Source organism: Anomaloglossus baeobatrachus, chromosome 3 (assembly GCF_048569485.1).
Source record: "Anomaloglossus baeobatrachus isolate aAnoBae1 chromosome 3, aAnoBae1.hap1, whole genome shotgun sequence".
In the NCBI taxonomy this organism is placed as follows: domain Eukaryota; kingdom Metazoa; phylum Chordata; class Amphibia; order Anura; family Aromobatidae; genus Anomaloglossus; species Anomaloglossus baeobatrachus.
The window spans coordinates 560,667,832-560,687,775 of record NC_134355.1 but is presented as its reverse complement, the minus strand read 5'-3'; the positions used below and the strand labels follow the sequence as shown (position 1 = coordinate 560,687,775).

General features: G+C 48.7%; 1 protein-coding gene across 2 annotated transcripts in view; it reads left to right on the top strand.

Moving 5' to 3' along the window:
- Nucleotides 1-19,944, top strand: part of SNED1 (sushi, nidogen and EGF like domains 1) — a 347,445-nt gene that overhangs the window by 149,159 nt on the left and 178,342 nt on the right. For both annotated transcript variants that reach the window (XM_075340866.1, XM_075340865.1), the window contains exons 9-11: nucleotides 15,293-15,406; nucleotides 15,499-15,612; nucleotides 16,963-17,076. In XM_075340866.1, coding sequence (XP_075196981.1) covers nucleotides 15,293-15,406; nucleotides 15,499-15,612; nucleotides 16,963-17,076 — 342 coding nt within the window. The remainder of the gene's footprint in view (nucleotides 1-15,292; nucleotides 15,407-15,498; nucleotides 15,613-16,962; nucleotides 17,077-19,944) is intronic.

Here is a 19,944-nt window from a genome sequence, read left to right as displayed (position 1 = left end):
ATGGGGCCATATGCCATGATGGGTTATATAGCAGAATGCGGCCATATGCCAGTACAGTTACGTCCAGAAATATTTGGACAGTCACACAAGTTTTGTTATTTTAGCTGTTTACAAAAACATGTTCAGAAATACAATTATATATATAATATGGGCTGAAAGTGCACACTCCCAGCTGCAATATGAGAGTTTTCACATCCAAATCGGAGAAAGGGTTTAGGAATCATAGCTCTGTAATGCATAGCCTCCTCTTTTTCAAGGGACCAAAAGTAATTGGACAAGGGACTCTAAGGGCTGCAATTAACTCTGAAGGCGTCTCCCTCGTTAACCTGTAATCAAGGAAGTAGTTAAAAGGTCTGGGGTTGATTACAGGTGTGTGGTTTTGCATTTGGAAGCTGTTGCTGTGACCAGACAACATGCGGTCTAAGGAACTCTCAGTTGAGGTGAAGCAGAACATCCTGAGGCTGAAAAAAAAGAAAAAATCCATCAGAGACATGCTTGGAGTAGCAAAATCAACAGTCGGGTACATTCTGAGAAAAAAGGAATTGACTGGTGAGCTTGGGAACTCAAAAAGGCCTGTGCGTCCACGGATGACAACAGTGGTGGATGATCGCCGCATACTTTCTTTGGTGAAGAAGAACCCGTTCACAACATCAACTGAAGTCCAGAACACTCTCAGTGAAGTAGGTGTATCTGTCTCTAAGTCAACAGTAAAGAGAAGACTCCATGAAAGTAAATACAAAGGGTTCACATCTAGATGCAAACCATTCATCAATTCCAAAAATAGACAGGCCAGAGTTAAATTTGCTGAAAAACACCTCATGAAGCCAGCTCAGTTCTGGAAAAGTATTCTATGGACAGATGAGACAAAGATCAACCTGTACCAGAATGATGGGAAGAACAAAGTTTGGAGAAGAAAGGGAACGGCACATGATCCAAGGCACATCACATCCTCTGTAAAATATGGTGGAGGCAACGTGATGGCATGGGCATGCATGGTATTCAATGGCACTGGGTCACTTGTGTTTATTGATGACATAACAGCAGACAAGAGTAGCCGGATGAATTCTGAAGTGTACCGGGATATACTTTCAGCCCAGATTCAGCCAAATGCCGCAAAGTTGATCGGACGGCGCTTCATAGTACAGATGGACAATGACCCCAAGCATACAGCCAAAGCTACCCAGGAGTTCATGAGTGCAAAAAAGTGGAACATTCTGCAATGGCCAAGTCAATCACCAGATCTTAACCCAATTGAGCATGCACTTCACTTGCTCAAATCCAGACTTAAGACGGAAAGACCCACAAATAAGCAAGACCTGAAGGCTGCGGCTGTAAAGGCCTGGCAAAGCATTAAGAAGGAGGAAACCCAGCGTTTGGTGATGTCCATGGGTTCCAGACTTAAGGCAGTGATTGCCTCCAAAGGATTCGCAACAAAATATTGAAAGTACAAATATTTTGTTTGGGTTTGGTTTATTTGTCCAATTACTTTTGACCTCCTAAAATGTGGAGTGTTTGTAAAGAAATGTGTACAATTCCTACAATTTCTATCAGATATTTTTGTTCAAACCTTCAAATTAAACGTTACAATCTGCACTTGAATTCTGTTGTAGAGGTTTCATTTCAAATCCAATGTGGTGGCATGCAGAGCCCAACTCGCGAAAATTGTGTCACTGTCCAAATATTTCTGGACCTAACTGTATATAGCAGGATGCGGCCATATGCCAGGATGACGGTATATAGCAGGATGAGGGACATATACTCTATATACAAGGCAGGAGGATCATTACCAGGATGCGGCACCTTAGTAGAGAATTTGGGGATATTACCCCCATAACAGTGTAGGCAGCAGATCCTCACCCCATAACAGTGTGTCATGACCACATTTTTTGCTTAAAATTTTATTTTTCTATTTTCCTCCTCTAAAACCAGGGTGCGTCTTATAGTCCGGTGCGTCTTTATAGTCCGAAAAATACGGTACTCACCTTGCTCCTGTTCCCTCGGTGCTCTAATCTGGACTCCACTGCACTGACGTTCCATACAGCCCATGCGATGATGTGACGTCATTCATCCCTTCGGCTGTCTCTGACCTCTGGTCGGACTGGAACAGCCAGAGGGTATTAGGTTTTCCGAGGGCCTCACTTTTCCCTGCCCTGCTCTAGAGGGACTAAAAAAAAATCTCCCAAATATCAAAACATTGAAAGTCACAAAAAAAGTGTTTGTTTTTTGTTGCTATAATTTTTATAACCACAGCGTATATCCCGTGAGATTTTTTATGCGTTCACCACAGAGGATGAAAAGCAGAAACCACCAAAACACTGAAAATATTAACATGTTGCAATTTAAAAGGGCACTCTTGGGATATAAAAAAAAATTCTTCTACTATCCCTCGCCACATAAACTATAGTGAGATGTGCAGTACTGTTTCTGTACCTGTAATTTCAGTGTAACTGTGAAGCTCCTAAGTGCTTCCCCTCCCTTCTGGAACGTTACATCACACATCAAAGGGTGTGACCTTCTCCAGCTGATCCTAACTGACAAACCCCCGAATATCTGCTTTTGTTCAGTTCAAAAATAGAGGGGCGTGAAGAGGCATGGCCTGCTCCCTTCTAGTAGCAGTCAGTGTCAGCCTATTTATGCTCTGCCTGCCTCTCCCCCTTCAGTTGGAATCTATTCTTGTACACCTTTTCATGACTGTCCACGTTGAGTGGAACCTGCCTTGTTAAACCGCTGTATAGTCTTGGCCACTGTGCTGCAGCTCAGTTTCAGGGAGTTGGCAATTATCTTATAGCCTAGGTCATCTTTATGTAGAGCAACAATTTTTTTTTTTCTCAGATACTTTGGCCTTGTTCACACAACTGCGGTTTTACCCACGTTTAGTTCTGCGGTTTTGCTGCAGAAATTTCTGCAGAAAATGGTTGTAACCTTTCTGCAGACATTCACCAGCAAAACTTATGGAAAAAAAAATAGCTGTGCGCACACTGTGGTTTTTTTCTCAAGAACATTCTTTCTGCAGAATTTCTTGAGAAAAAGAATGTGCATGTTACTTCTTTTCTGCAGGTACCTGTGGTTTTTGCCATAGATAATGCTACATAACCGCATGGACCACCCTGTGGAAAAAACGCACAAAAAACGCATCAAAAACGCAGAAAACCACGGTAAAACCACATGCGGTTTTCGGTGCGGTATTGGTGCGGTTTTTGACTGCAAGTGCGGTAATCTTTCAGACTCAAGAAATTTCTTGAGAAAAATCCTTTTTCTAGTGTGATCAAAGCCTTCGATATTTTTCCCAAATTCTCTTTGTTCATTCCTAATCTGGAATACTGTGTCCAGTTCTGGGCACCACATTTAAAAAAAGTTAGAAAAACTGGAGCAACTTCAGAGAAGATCTACCAGAATGGTGAGTGGACTGCAAACGTTGTCCTATGAGAAACAGTTAAAGGATCTGGGAATGTTTAGCTTGCAAAATGATCAGGCTAAGACAGGGGTGAGAAATCTCTGGCCCGCGGGCCGTATACGGCCCGCAATGAAGTTTTCTATGGCCCCCGGGCATGTTCCTGGGGTCGCAGTGCTCGGGTCGGCTACCGCGTCTTGCCGGTGGCCAACCACCGCTGCTTTAAATCCCCGTCCCGTGAGGAGTCGCATTCCAGAGTCACACTTGTGAGTGACTCGCATGGCATCACCCAGCACGGCCGCACACTCACCTGACTGGAGCGGGTCAGCTACATATATTTCTACACAGCTGAGACACTTCTGTCCGGAGAGCAGCAGGCCGTCTCGGGTGATTCGATATGTGAGGCTCGTGTGAGTCACACGCAAGCGTGGCTCTGGCCTAGCGTTCACTACTGAAAGCTGCGTGAGCGTACCCATGCCAGAATGCTAAGGACTTGCTTGTGGGCGGGGTTAGCGCTCTGCGCTCCCGTCCCACAGAGCACAGAACACAAGCAGCAGCTTCACGTGTTCCTACGCTGTGCCTCTGCCCTCCGATGCTGTGTGTGCCACCCATGGTGCTGTGTGCCCCCTCCCCCAGTGCTGTTCTGTGTGCCCCCTCCAGTGCTGTGTGCTACCCTCCAGTGCTGTGCACTGCACCCAGTCCTGTGCCCCCCATTGATGTCCATGTTCCCCTTTGCTGTCTGTGTCATCCTAGTGATGTCTGTGCTCCGAAAGTGCTGTCCGTGCCCCCCCAGTTCCCCCTAGTGATGTCTGTGCTCCCCTAGTGAAGTTTGTGTACCGCAAGTGTTATCCGTTTTCCCCAGTGCCCCCCTAGTGCTGTCCATGCCCTGAATTGTGTCCATGCTTTCCTCGTGATATCAATGCGCCCTCGTGATGTCCGTGCCCCCCTCCTGATGTCCGTGCTCTCTATGCCCCCCCAGTGCTGTCCATTCCCCCCAGTGATGTCTGTGCCCCCCTAATGATGTCTGTGCTCCTCCAATGCTGTCTGTTGCCCCCAGTGATGTCTGTGCTCCCCCAGTGCTGTCCATGCCCCCTTAGTGATGCCCGCTCCCCTGTGATATTAATGCCCCAACAATGCTGTCCCTGCCCCCCAAGTGCTGTCTGTGCCCTTCAACCATATATATGCCTCCCAGTGATGTCTGTGCCCCAGTGTCACCTGTGATGTGTATGCCCCCAGCGTCTCCTGTGATGTGTATGCTCCAGCATCTCCTGTGATGTTTGCCCCCAGCGTGTCCTGTGATGTATTTGCCCCCAGTGTCTCCTGTGATATGTATGCCCCCAGCATCTCCTGTGATGTGTATGATGCCCTCAGCGTCTCCTGTGATGTGTATGATGCCCTCAGCATCCCCTGTGATGTGTATGCCCCAGCCCCTCCTGTGATGTGTATGCCCCCAGTATATACAGCACATGAGGGGCTGGGGTCATATACATCACATGAGGGGCTGGGGTCATATACATCACATGAGGGGCTGGGGGCATATACATCACATGAGGGGCTGGGGGCATATACATCACATGAGGGGCTGGGGGCATATACATCACATGAGGGGCTGGGGGCATAGACATCACAGGAGGGGCTGGGGGCATAGACATCACAGGAGGGGCTGGGGGCATAGACATCACAGGAGGGGCGGGGGCATAGACATCACAGGAGGGGCTGGGGTGATAGACATCACAGGAGGGGCTGGGGGGATAGACATCACAGGAGGGGCTGGGGGGATAGACATCACAGGAGGGGCTGGGGGGATAGACATCACAGGAGGGGCTGGGGGGGATAGACATCACAGGAGGGGCTGGGGGGATAGACATAACAGGAGGGGCTGGGGGGATAGACATCACAGGAGGGGCTGGGGGATAGACATCACAGGAGGGGCTGGGGGCATAGACATCACAGGAGGGGCTGGGGCCATACACACCACAGGAGGGGCTGGGGCATACACATCACAGGAGGGTCTGGGGCATACACATCACAGGAGGGGCTGAGGCATATATATAACATTGGAAATGCTGAGGGCATATACATCACACTGGAAATGCTGGGGGCATACACATGAAAAGAGAGGTTGGGGCTTCTACATCACAAGAGGGGCTAGGGGCATATACAGTACAGACCAAACGTTTGGACACACCTTCTCATTCAAAGAGTTTTCTTTATTTTCAGGACTCTGAAAATTGTAGATTCACATTGAAGGCATCAAAACTATGAATTAAAACATGTGGAATGAAATACTTAAAAAAGTGTGAAACAACTGAAAATATGTCTTATATTATAGGTTCTTTAAAGTAGCCACCTTTTGCTTTCATTACTACTTTGCACACTCTTGACATTCTCTTGATGCGCTTCAAGAGGTAGTCACCGTAAAACTGTTCAACAGTCTTGAAGGAGTTCCCAGAGATGCTTAGCACTTGTTGGCCCTTTTGCCTTCACTCTGCGGTCCAGCTCACCCCAATCCATCTCGATTGGGTTCAGGTCTGATGACTGTGGAGACCAGGTCATCTGGTGTAGCACCCCATCACTCTCCTTCTTGGTCAAATAGCCCTTACACAGCCTGGAGGTTTGTTTGGGGTCATTGTCCTGTTGAAAAATAAATGATGGTCCAACTAAATGCAAACCGGATGGAATAGCACGCCGCTGCAAGATGCTGTGGTAGGCATGCTGGTTCTGTATGCCTTCAATTTTGAATAAATCCCCAACAGTGTCACCAGCAAAGCACCTCCACACCATCACACCTCCTCCTCCATGCTTCACGGTGGGAACCAGCCATGTAGAGTCCATCCGTTCACCTTTTCTACAAAGACACGGTGGTTGGATCCAAAGATCTCAAATTTGGACTCATCAGACCAAAAGCACAGATTTCCACTGGTCTAATGTCCATTACTTGTGTTCTTTAGCCCAAACAAGTCTCTTCTGTTTGTTGCCTGTCCTTAGCTGTGGTTTCCTAGCAGCTATTTTACCATGAAGGCCTGCTGCACAAAGTCTCCTCTTAGCAGTTGTTCTAGAGATGAGGTGTGTCCAAACTTTTAAACTTTTGGTCTGTACTATATATATATGTATGTATGTGTGTGTGTGTGTATATATATATATATATATATATATATATATATATATATATATATATATATAAAAAAACGAGGGGTTGGGGCATATACATCACAGGAGAGCCTGAGGCATATACATCGCAGGAGGGGCTGGGGGCATATACATCACATTGGAGATGCTAAGGCATATACATCACAGTGGAGACGCTGAGGCATATACATCACAGTGGAGAAGCTGGGGGCATATACATCACAGGAGGTGCACAGGAGGGGCTGTGACATATACATCACAGGAGGGTCTGGGGGCATATACATCACAGGAGGGGCTGGGGGCAAATACATGTCCTGAGCCCCTTGTGTGATGCATTTGCCCCCAATGTCTCCTGTGATATAGCTGCTATCACAGGTTATGTGATGTATATGATTTACCAATCTTATTATCACAAAGAGTTGACTGCGCTCCAGGTCGAGACAAACCTGGAAAAGTAGTTGTGAGAAGCAAAGTTACATGATTAATGTCACCGAAAATTAACCGCGACACCAAAGAGAAGTAGCTCCGGCCACCACATTATGGGTGAGTTAAATGCTTGATCGAATATAGCAGGTGATTTTCACATTGATAATTTTGTGCGGCCCCCGAAGGTTGATAGAAATTCACAAATGGCTCCCGGCAGTAAAAAGGTTCCCCACCCCTGGGCTAAGAGAAAACTTAACTTAATTGCTGCCTACAAATATTTGGGATACTACAGGATAGAGGGATCCTCATTATTCTTATTTGCCCATGGAAACACGAGTAGCAAAGGAATTAAAAGGAATTATACTGAAAGGGAGAAGAAGCAGGATAGAAATTAGAAGGAGCAGGCCACACCTCCTATACTCGGACTAAATAGAGGCAGATATCAGGTGGTTAGCAGCTAGGATCAGCCTGGAGTAGGCCACGCCACCTGATGTGTGATGTAACCTCCCAGAAGGGTGGGGGAGTACTAAGGAGCTTCACAGTTACACTGAAATACAGGTACAGAAGCAGCACTGGGCATCTAATCTTTATAGTTTATGTGGCCAGTGACAGTAGAAGAATTTTTTATCTCCCTGGCGTTCCCTTTAAAAAATATAATAATACTTACTGCAGCTCAAAAATATGCAAGGAGAAAACATGCACCATGTAAATGAGCTATATTAGAAATCTTTTATTTCTTTGTCGCTCCATTGGGAGACCCAGACAATTGGGGTGTATAGGCTATGCCTCCGGAGGCCGCACAAAGTATTACACTAAAAGTGTAAAGCCCCTCCCCTTCTGCCTATACACCCCCCGTGCTCCCACGGGCTCCTCAGTTTTTTGCTTTGTGCGAAGGAGGCAGACATGCACGCAAGCTCCACAGCTTAGTCAGCAGCAGCTGCTGACTATGTCGGATGGAAGAAAAGAGGGCCCCCAGCATGCTCCCTTCTCACCCCACTCTTGTCGGCGGTGTTGTTAAGGTTGAGGTATCCATTGCGGGTACGGAGGCTGGAGCCCACATGCTGTTTTCCTTCCCCATCCCCCTTAGGGCTCTGGGTGAAGTGGGATCCTAATCGGTCTCCAGGCACTGAGACCGTGCTCCATCCACAGCTCCTGAGGACTCTGCTGGATAGGAGCCGAGTATCGTTCAGGGACATGGCCCTGCTACTTTGAGGTACTCTGTGTCCCCGAGGGGACCGCGCACAGCAACACTCCAGCATTGCTGGGTGTGCTAGTGCACCGGGGACCGCGGCGCTGACCGCGTTTGTGCCATTACACACTGCAGCGTCGCTGAGTGTGTTAGTGTATGGGGACTACCGCGCTGACCGCCGCTGCCATTGTTATCACTGCGGCGCGGCTGGGACTGCTAGTGCGCCGGGGACTTCTGCGCCGACCGCGCTTATACGGCAGCCGCGCTTATAACTCGAGTCCCCGGCTTTTGCGGCCTAGTCTCTTTTTCTTCCCGCCCCCAGCCCTGCCAGTCAGGGGAAGGGCGGGACGCTGTACAGGACGGCAGCACTGAGGGCTGGAGCATGCTTTGCATACTCCACCCCCCTCACTGTGCACAGTGGGGCACCAGTTCCCGCACTTTCTGGGTCACGCCCACGGCTCCCTCCTCTCCTCAGGACGCCGGCAGCCATTCCTGTCAGCTCCTCTGACGCTGCAGAGGGGAGACAAGCTCTGGGGGACCCAGGCAGGGATTCTGGTGGCCACACAACCGCTTTAAGCGGGCGGTAAGCAGCACCTGAGGTGCTGGCCCCACTTGTGCAGAAGTGTAATTATAGATTATATGTTTATAGGCTATACTTTACACTGTATGGTGCACGGTTGATTTCTGGCTATATACCCTATTGTGTTGCTCAGGGGAGACAACAGCATGGCGCCCACAAGAGGCAGGGGTGCCAAAACACAGGCTTACTATGCTGCCTGCGCCGCATGTACGACCTCGCTACCGGCAGGTTCCACTGACCCTCATTGTGTGCACTGCTCGGCCCCTGTGGCACTTGCTCAGCCGGAGCCTCTGCTAAGGGGGGCCCAGGGGTAACCACCAGCTAACACTGTCCAGGTGACAGGGACGGAGTTTGCAGTTTTTACTGACAGACTTTCTGAGACTATGGCTAAGATTCTAGCAGCTTTGCAGTCCAGACCGGTATCTCAGACCATGGGCACTGTGGAATCATTGCCCCCTGGTTCCCCTCAGTTGGAACAACAATGTTCCCCCGGGGTGTCTCATAGATCCCAGGGTGAGGTCTCTGACACGGACCGCAGCCCCAGACCGCCTAAGCGAGCTCGCTGGGAAATCCCCTCGACCTCATCACATTGTTCAGGGTCTCAGAGGGAGGACTCTCTGTATGATGAAGCGGAGGTAGCTGATCAGGATTCTGATCCTGAGGCCGCTCTCAACCTTGATACTCCTGATGGTGACGCCATAGTGAATGATCTTATCGCGTCCATACATCAAATGTTGGATATTTCTCCCTCGGCTCCTCCAGTGGAGGAGTCAGCCTCTCAGCAGGTGAAATTCCGTTTCAGGTTCCCCAAGCGTACAACGAGTATGTTTCTGGATCACTCCGACTTCAGAGAGGCAGTCCAGAAACACCGAGTTTGTCCAGATAAGCGTTTTTCCAAGCGCCTTAAGGATACACGTTATCCCTTCCCCCCTGACGTAGTCAAGGGCTGGACTCAGTGTCCCAAGGTGGATCCTCCAATCTCCAGACTGGCGGCTAGATCCATAGTTGCAGTTGAAGATGGGGCTTCGCTCAAGGATGCCACTGACAGACAGATGGAGCTCTGGTTGAAATCCATCTATGAAGCTATCGGCGCGTCTTTTGCTCCAGCATTCGCAGCCGTATGGGCACTCCAAGCTATTGCAGCGGGTCAAGCGCAAATTGACGCACTCACACGTACGTCTGCGCCGCAAGTGGCGTCCATAACTTCTCAAACGTCGGCATTTGCGTCCTACGCTATTAATGCTGTCCTGGACTCTGCGAGCCGTACGGCGGTTGCAGCCGACAATTCGGTGGCAATACGCAGGGCCTTGTGGCTACGGGAATGGAAGGCAGATTCGGCTTCCAAAAAGTGCTTAACCGGTTTGCCATTTTCTGGCAACCGTTTGTTTGGTGAGAGGCTGGATGAAATCATCAAACAATCCAAGGGAAAGGAAACATCCTTACCCCAGGCCAAACCAAACTTACCCCAACAGAGGAGGGGACAGTCGAGGTTTCGGTCCTTTCGGGGTGCGGGCAGGTCCCAATTCTCCTCGTACAAAAGGCCTCAGAAGGATCAGAGGATCTCCGATCCATGGCGGTCTAAGTCACGCCCTAAAAAGACCGCCGGAGGTGCCGCTACCAAGGCGGCTTCCTCATGACTTACGGCCTCCTCACACCGCATCCTCGGTCGGTGGCAGGCTCTCCCGCTTTTCCGACATTTGGCTGCCACAGGTAAAAGACCGTTGGGTGAGAGACATTCTGTCTCACGGTTACAGGATAGAGTTCAGCTCTCGTCCTCCGACTCGATTTTTCAGAACATCTCCGCCTCCCGAGCGAGCCGATGCTCTTCTGCAGGCGCTGGGCACTCTCAAGACAGAAGGAGTGGTGGTCCCTGTTCCTCTTCAGCAACAGGGTCACGGTTTTTACTCCAACCTGTTTGTGGTTCCAAAGAAGGACGGGTCTTTCCGTCCTGTCCTGGACCTAAAACTGCTCAACAAACACGTAAAGGCCAGGCGGTTCCGGATGGAATCCCTCCGCTCCGTCATCGCCTCAATGTCCCAAGGAGATTTTCTTGCATCGATCGATATCAAAGATGCTTATCTCCACGTACCGATTGCTCCAGAGCATCAGCGCTTCCTGCGCTTCGCCATAGGAGACGAACACCTTCAGTTCGTGGCACTGCCGTTCGGCCTGGCGACAGCCCCACGGGTTTTCACCAAGGTCATGGCTGCAGTAGTTGCGGTCCTCCACTCTCAGGGTCACTCGGTGATCCCTTACTTAGACGATCTGCTGGTCAAGGCTCCCTCTCAAGAGGCATGCCAGCACAGCCTCACCGCTACTCTGGAGACTCTCCAGAGTTTCGGGTGGATCATCAATTTTCCAAAGACAAATCTGACACCGGCCCAATCGCTGACATATCTTGGCATGGAGTTTCATACCCTCTCAGCGATAGTGAAGCTTCCGCTGAACAAGCAGCGTTCACTACAGACGGGGGTGCAATCTCTCCTTCAAGGTCAGTCACACCCCTTGAGGCGCCTCATGCACTTCCTGGGGAAGATGGAGGCAGTCCCTTTCGCGCAGTTTCACCTGCGTCCTCTTCAATGGGACATCCTACGCAAATGGGACAGGAAGCCGACGTCCCTCGACAGGAACGTCTCCCTCTCTCAGGCAACCAAAGCTTCCCTTCGGTGGTGGCTTCATCCCACTTCATTATCGAAGGGGAAATCCTTCCTACCCCCATCCTGGGCGGTGGTCACGACGGACGCGAGTCTGTCAGGGTGGGGAGCAGTTTTTCTCCACCACAGGGCTCAGGGTACGTGGACTCGGCAAGAGTCCTCATTTCAGATCAATGTTCTGGAGATCAGGGCAGTGTATCTAGCCCTAAAAGCGTTCCAGCAGTGGCTGGAAGGCAAGCAGATCCGAATTCAGTCGGACAACTCCACAGCGGTGGCTTACATCAACCACCAAGGAGGAACACGCAGTCGGCAAGCCTTCCAGGAAGTCCGGCGGATTTTGATGTGGGTGGAAGCCACGGCCTCCACCATCTCCGCAGTTCACATCCGGGGCGTGGAAAACTGGGAAGCAGATTTTCTCAGTCGCCAGGGCATGGACGCAGGGGAATGGTCCCTTCACCCGGACGTGTTTCAGGAGATCTGTTGCCGCTGGGGGATGCCGGACGTCGACCTAATGGCGTCCCGGCACAACAACAAGGTCACGGCATTCATGGCACGTTCTCACGATCACAGAGCTCTGGCGGCAGACGCCTTAGTTCAGGATTGGTCGCAGCTTCACCTCCCTTATGTGTTTCCTCCGCTGGCACTGTTGCCCAGAGTGTTACGCAAGATCAGGGCCGACTGCCGCCGCGCCATCCTCGTCGCTCCAGACTGACCGAGGAGGTCATCTCACGGTCGGCCAACCGTGGGCACTACCAGACCGACCAGACTTGCTGTCTCAAGGGCCGTTTTTCCATCTGAATTCTGCGGCCCTCAACCTGACTGTGTGGCCATTGAGTCCTGGATCTTAGCGTCTTCAGGATTATCTCAAGAGGTCATTGCCACTATTAGACAGGCTAGGAAACCAACGTCCGCCAAGATCTACCACAGGACGTGGAAAATATTCCTGTCATGGTGCTCTGATCAGGGTTTTTCTCCCTGGCCATTTGCCTTGCCCACTTTTCTGTCCTTCCTTCAGTCCGGATTGGAAAAGGGTTTGTCGCTTGGCTCCCTTAAGGGACAAGTCTCTGCGCTCTCTGTGTTTTTTCAGAAGCGCTTGGCCAGACTTCCACAGGTACGCACGTTCCTGCAGGGGGTTTGTCACATCGTCCCTCCTTACAAACGTCCGTTGGAACCCTGGGATCTGAACAGGGTGCTGATGGTTCTTCAGAAACCACCGTTCGAGCCAATGAGGGATATTTCTCTCGCACGCCTTTCGCAGAAAGTGGTTTTCCTAGTAGCAGTCACTTCACTTCGGAGAGTGTCTGAGCTAGCAGCATTGTCATGCAAAGCCCCTTTCCTGGTGTTTCACCAGGACAAGGTGGTTCTGCGTCCGGTTCCGGAATTTCTACCTAAGGTGGTATCCCCTTTTCATCTCAATCAGGATATCTCCTTACCCTCTTTTTGCCCTCATCCAATTCACCAATGTGAAAAGGATTTGCACTTGTTAGATCTGGTGAGAGCACTCAGACTCTACATTTCTCGTACGGCGCCCCTGCGCCGCTCGGATGCACTCTTTGTCCTTGTCGCTGGCCAGCGTAAAGGGTCACAGGCTTCCAAATCAACCCTGGCTCGGTGGATCAAGGAACCAATTCTCGAAGCTTACCGTTCTGCTGGGCTTCCGGTTCCCTCAGGGCTGAAGGCCCATTCTACCAGAGCCGTGGGTGCGTCCTGGGCTTTGAGGCACCAGGCTACGGCTCAGCAGGTGTGTCAGGCGGCTGCCTGGTCGAGCCTGCACACTTTCACGAAACACTATCAGGTGCATACCTATGCTTCGGCGGATGCCAGTCTAGGTAGGCGAGTCCTTCAGGCCTCGGTTGCCCACCTGTAGGACGGAGCCGTTACGGCTCTATTATGAGGTATTATTTACCCACCCAGGGACTGCTTTTGGACGTCCCAATTGTCTGGGTCTCCCAATGGAGCGACAAAGAAGAAGGGAATTTTGTTTACTTACCGTAAATTCCTTTTCTTCTAGCTCCAATTGGGAGACCCAGCACCCGCCCCTGTTCCCTTCGGGCTGTTGTTCTTTGTGTACACATGTTGTTCATGTTGAATGGTTTCAGTTCTCCGATATTCCTTCGGATTGAATTTACTTTAAACCAGTTTATAATTTTTTTCCTCCTGCTTGCTTTTGCACCAAAACTGAGGAGCCCGTGGGAGCACGGGGGGTGTATAGGCAGAAGGGGAGGGGCTTTACACTTTTAGTGTAATACTTTGTGCGGCCTCTGGAGGCATAGCCTATACACCCCAATTGTCTGGGTCTCCCAATTGGAGCTAGAAGAAAAGGAATTTACGGTAAGTAAACAAAATTCCCTTCTTTGCTGCTAATCTAAAACACTTTTTGTTTGTTTTTAATGGAAAAAATGCAGTAAAACCACTACATGTGAACTAGCTCTACGCCAGTATTTTGTAGGTCGTGAAACTGAAATGACACAAAAGTGGGGCGCAAATGGTGTCTTATCCGGTGGTAGCAGAAAGAATTTAATTAGGTGCACTAATCTGGTGCGGTTGTGTTATAGATGATTAAGACTCACGTCGAAACGCGTAGCTTTGTGGGGTCCTACTAATATTCATGTATTTTGCTGACCGCCTGTAAACCCCTATTTTTATGGATTAAATAATAAAGATGACTTTTTATATGAGAATTTGGACCGCGCTGGAAATTTTTCTTCCTATGAAAGTCAATGGGGCCGTTTATATGTCCATGATCTTTTTCCTCTGACTGAGTGGGTTGCGCAAAATCCAATAATGATCTGAGTGTGGAATTAAAATTGGCAATGCAAGCCTATGGGTCCATGAAAAAATATTAAAGATCAACTGTGTGTCATCTGTGTGTTGTCCATTTTTCACGAACAGATAGAAGCTGGAGAAAATGTTTTTGTTTTGTTTTTTTTTCTCATCCGAAAAAAAAACTGATGAAGCTTAGATCAAACTCTGATAACACTCCTCTGAAACTTGTATGAAACTCAGATCAAAAATTCTGGTGAATCTCAGTCCGTTTTTCTCATACCTAAAAAGAAGCAACAGGTGTTTGAATGAGGTCTAGAAATTGCCATAAGTAAGAGAAAGTCTTCTAGCCGTCTGCTCCAAATCCACGCATGTCTTTGTGATACATTTGGCTCATCATCAGATTACCTGGCTGCGTTTTACCGAGACAATATTGGTAAATGTGGAACAGTTTGAAAATATGATAGCTCTATATTGGTACATGACCACTGTAATTAGCCCCAGATTGTTGGGGCTATTTTCCTAAACTCCTAAGTCCTGATTAGTTATGCAGCACTAAGGCGGGCTTTGCACACTACGACATGGCAGGTGCGATGTCGGTGGGGTCAAATCGAAAGTGACGCACATCCGGCGTCGCTGTCGATATCGTAGTGTGCAAATCCTTTTACATACAATTAACGAGCGCAAAAGCGTCGTTATCGTATGATCGGTGTAGGGTCCGACATTTCCATAATTTTGCAGCCGTGACGGTACGATGTTGTTCCTCGTTCCAGCAGGCAGCACACATCGCTGTGTGTGAAGCCGCTGGAGCGAGGAACATCACCTTACCTGCGTCCCGGCTGCAATGTGGAAGGACGGAGGTGGGCGGGATGTTTACGTCCCGCTCATCTCCGCCCCTCCGCTTCTATTGGCCGTCTGCCGTGTGACTGAAGGCAGGTGAGTGCATGTGAAGCTGCCGTAGCGATAATGTTCGCTACGGCAGCAATCACAAGATATCGCATGTGCGACAAGGGCGGGGACTATCGCTGCAGCGTCGGTAACACATTGTTACCGATGTCGCAGCGTGCAAAGCCCGCCTTAGTCCCTTGCTACATGACTAAATAAATATGCTGTTTAGCTAGGTGATGGCCACTAATAGCCTTTGTATATTTGATTCCCAGAAATCCGACCGTGCTCTTCTGGACCCTGCTTGAATGGAGCGAGCTGTGTAGAGTTGGGTGGGAGTTACACCTGTTTTTGTTCATCAAGGTTTACAGGAAAATACTGTGAGAATGGTAAGTAGCTAAGATATAATAATATGTTTGCATTGTCATACAAAAAAGTATTTCTGCCCAGCTAACAATATTATCAATGTCTCTATTCCCAGAGATCAGACCGTGCTCCTCAGCTCCATGTATGAATGGGGCAACCTGTGAAGATCTAGGGGATGCCTACTCTTGCCTCTGCACAAAGGGATTTACTGGTCTAAACTGCGAGACAGGTGAGAGGCTGCAGAATATAGCAGTGGAAGAAGATGATGATGATTTCGGGGTTTGATTCACTTTGGATCTTCATTGATTGATGTTAATGTTTCTCAGTTCAAATTGTAGCCAAAGTGAAATCTACAATATTATAGGCTAGACATGGGTAAGGTGCAGCCCACAGGCAATATGTGGCATTTTAACTGATATGTTGCAGCCTCCTGATCAGAACAGCCAAAGGGCTTTATGCAGTGGCCTATGGCCGCCTACTACCGAATATCTCTCATTTACACATCTGCATCCTGCAGGTGTTATTCCGTTTTCGGTAAACAGTAGAATGATGTGCTTTACCAAAAAGCTTTATCTTGGTCTCACCTGTCCACAAGTCACTTTCCCAGAAGGATTTTGGCTTACTTATACACATTGTGGAAAACTGCCATGTAGCTTTTTATGTCTGTGTGTCAGCAGTGGGGTCCTCCTGGATCTCCTGCCATAGCGTTTCGTTTCATTGAAATGTCGACAGATAGTTAGCTTTGACACTGATGCACCCTGAGCCTGCAGGACAGCTTGAGTTTCTTTGGAACTTGATTGGGGCTCCCTATCACCCATCCAGACTATCCTGCATTGTAACCTTTCATCAATTTTTCTCTACCATCCTTGTCCGGGGAGATTAGCTACAGTGCTATATAAACATGCATGACAAAAGATGTGTAATTGCAATATTTTCTGAAACAATTGCAAGGGTGCAAACACTTTGAGCCATGACTGTACACTTCTATATACACACACTATATACTCCCAAAACTGCATTATCTTTGATTTGGCCGATTCAAGTGTGACTACTTATTTATGTTAAAGCGTGGCTGTTGTGTTAATTTTTATGTCATAAATCAATAGTATTATAAAGTTACTTATTTTCATGTGTATATCTTATCAGACCATGACCAAACTTCTTTCTCTGCTAGAATTGATCAGTCATTATTAAAATTCTCAATTCTGCGGTAAAATCTGTATTCAGTGATGACTTTCCCATTACTGAGATAGGAGATGGCAGCTGTTACTAAGGAGATTCTATGTTGATAGAAGAGGGGGCGGAGCTCTGCCTTTAGCTCCTCCCTCATAATATCAGCACCAACTGCCATTTCCTATCTCAGTAATGGGAAAGTCTTCACTGAATACAGATTTTTTATAATGACTGATCAATTCTGGCAGCGAAAGAAGCAAATCTGTCTGATAAGATCTATTACAAAGTTGCATATTTTCATGTGTACTATTGATTTATGAAATAAAAATTTACACAAAGGTTCAGTACTTTGGATAATTTTGTAATTCTTGACACAATTCTTCAGCATTTTCTTTTCTCCTACTAGAGCTGAAACCCTGCTCTTCCTCCCCATGTCTTAATGGTGGCCTCTGTGAAAATGTAGGTTCTAGCTACAGCTGCTTGTGTCTGCAGAGATTCACCGGAAGAAGATGTGAGACAGGTGATGAACGCATTGCTTTTCATTTAGGTTTAAGGGTGCAACCACACAGTGTTTTGGCACAATGGCTGAATGACTTTATTTTATAATCATATGCAGAGGCGTATCTAGGGGGGGGGCTGGCGGGGTATCTGCCCCGGGTGCAGTATGGGGGCGGGGCGCTGTCGGGCTGACTGATGCAGCACTGGTTCTCCTGGGCGGCCAGGGCCGGCTTCAGCACACGTCAGGAAGGGCGGGAATGTATGCTGCGGCCCCCGGGCCGAGGTCCGGAGACCTCGGCGCTCATGCCGGCAGCCGCAGTTCCCTGGCTGCAGGCTCTTAAATCCTCAACTGCACAGAGCTTTCACCGCCGCGAGTAGGGTCTAAGTTCATCTGTGGGCGGAGCTAACACGCAGCATACGCAGCATGCACAGCGCTCTGTCCCACAGATGAAGGTAGATGCTAGAATATATGGGCTCCTTCCAGGTATGACTTAATTTGTCATGAAGCTGGTTACGCCCACTAACCTGGAAGGAGCCCATACATTCTAGGCTCAACCCACAGATGAAGAGAGGAGCCGAATCATTAACATCCCGACGAGCTGTATGTCCTGTCCCCCCTCCCCTACCACAAAGCTGTATACCATGCAGAACTGTCTGTCTCCCCACCCCAGAGCTGTATACCATGCAGAACTGTCTATCCCCCACCCCAGAGCTGTATACCATGCAGGACTGTCTATCCCCCCACCCTAGAGCTGTATACCCTGCAGAACTCTCTATTCACCCCACCCCAGTGCTGTATACCTCGAGTACTGTCTACCCCCCCCCCACCCCAGAGATGTATACCCTGCACAACTGTCTATCCCCCCACCCCAGAGCTGTATACCCTGCAGAACTCTCTATTCACCCCACCCCAGTGCTGTATACCCAGAGTACTGTCTACCCCCCCACCCCAGTGCTGTATACCCTGCAGAACTGTCTATTCCACCACCCCAGTGCTGTATACCCTGCAGAACTGTCTATTCCACCACCCCAGTGCTGTATACCCTGCACAGCTGTCTATTCCCCCACCTCAGTGCTATATACCCCCAGTACTGTCTATACCCCCAGAACTGTCTATCCCCTGACCCCAGTGCTGTATACCCACAGTGCTGTCTATACCACCAGAACAGTCTATCAGCTGACCCCAGTGCTGTATACCCCCAGAACTGTCTATCCCCGACCCCAGTGCTGTATACCCCCAGAACTGTCTATTCCCTTGACCCCAGTGCTGTATACCCCCAGAACTGTCTATCCCCTGACCCCAATGCTGTATACCCTCAGAACCATCTATTCCCCTGACCCCAGTGATGTGTACCCCCAGAACTGTCTATCCCCCCCACCCCAGTGCTGTATACCCCCAGAACTGTCTATCCTCTGACCCTAGTGCTGTATACCCCCAGAACTGTCTATCCCCCCCACTCCAGTGCTGTATACCCCCACAACGGTCTATCCCCCCACCATGCCATACGCTAATGAGGCTCCAGCCTTTATTTGTGATACTGACTAATTCTCATCATTAGGCCTCAGTCCCACTTGCGCATTGCTTCCCATGCAAGAGCATCAGATCCAATATGCTAATGACCCTAGGCTCAGGCACTGCTGCGAGCCTGAGCTGAGTGTCATGCGACTGTGATCCGATCTTGTTATCGAATCACAGGTACAGACAAGAGGAATCGAGGGAGTAATTCTCCCCCTTCTCCACAGCCTGTCTCTGCGTACATCGTACTGCACGCTGATGACATCCAAGTGCAGTGCGATGTTTCACATGCTCCCGTAGACCTGTATGGATGTGTGAGCTGAGATTCGCTGCCAAACACTGCATGCTGCAATTCTTTTCTCATGCCAATATGTCATGAGAAATCAATCACAGATGGACACTGCCCCATAGTTTAAACTGGTGCAAGTGCAATTTGATGTTTTGTCGGATTGCACTCGTCCGTGCAAAACGCAAGTGGAACTGAGGCCTTACTGTAGTTCCTGTATAGTCCGCAGTCTGATGATGATTGATAACTCCCAAGTATCTCATTACCATTGTTAAAAGGAATCTGTCACCAGGTTATTGCTCCCCTATATGAGAGCAGCATAACGCAGGGACAGAGACCCCGATTCCAGCGATGTGTCACTTACTGAGCTCTTTGCTGTTATTTTGATAAAATCAATGTTTTCTCTGCTGAAGATCTGGCAGTTATACAGAGCTGATGAATATGCTGGACTACCTGGCAGCATGCCAAGCAGTCCTGTAATGATAATCTACTGCTGATTAAACAGTGATTTTATCAAAACTACACTAAGTAGCACAGTAAGTGACACATCGCTGGAATCAGGGTCTCTGCCCCTACGTTATGCTGCTCTCAGATTAGGTGTTAAAATCCTGGTGACAGATTCCCTTTAAGGATGTACTGTAAGTTGTAGATTCCTGCAATTCAAATGTGTATATGTCTGAGCTGACATTACAATTGATGTACCATGTACTGCTTATGGTTCTGATTATGTATTTCTATACTGATGAGGGTTTTGATGCTGTGTTTTTGAACAGATAGGGTTATATGGATGTATTTCTGTACTACTGGTGGTTCTGGTGCTGTTATTAGCTCTGATCCTGTACACAAGTAACAATACATAAATTGTGAGATTGGACAACCCTTTTACTTAGAATTGGGCTACACAGCTTAATTTTATAAGTAAAGTCTTGTCCGGGTTTGAGATGAAAGTTTCCAGTCACTCTAGGTGACTGCAGGCTTCTGAATTCTTACAATGCATGCTCTACACACTTTTAGGATTCTCCGGTGCCAGTAACGAGAGTGGACGGTCATGTGACCACAAGTATGAGATTTTTATATTTCTGGCCACA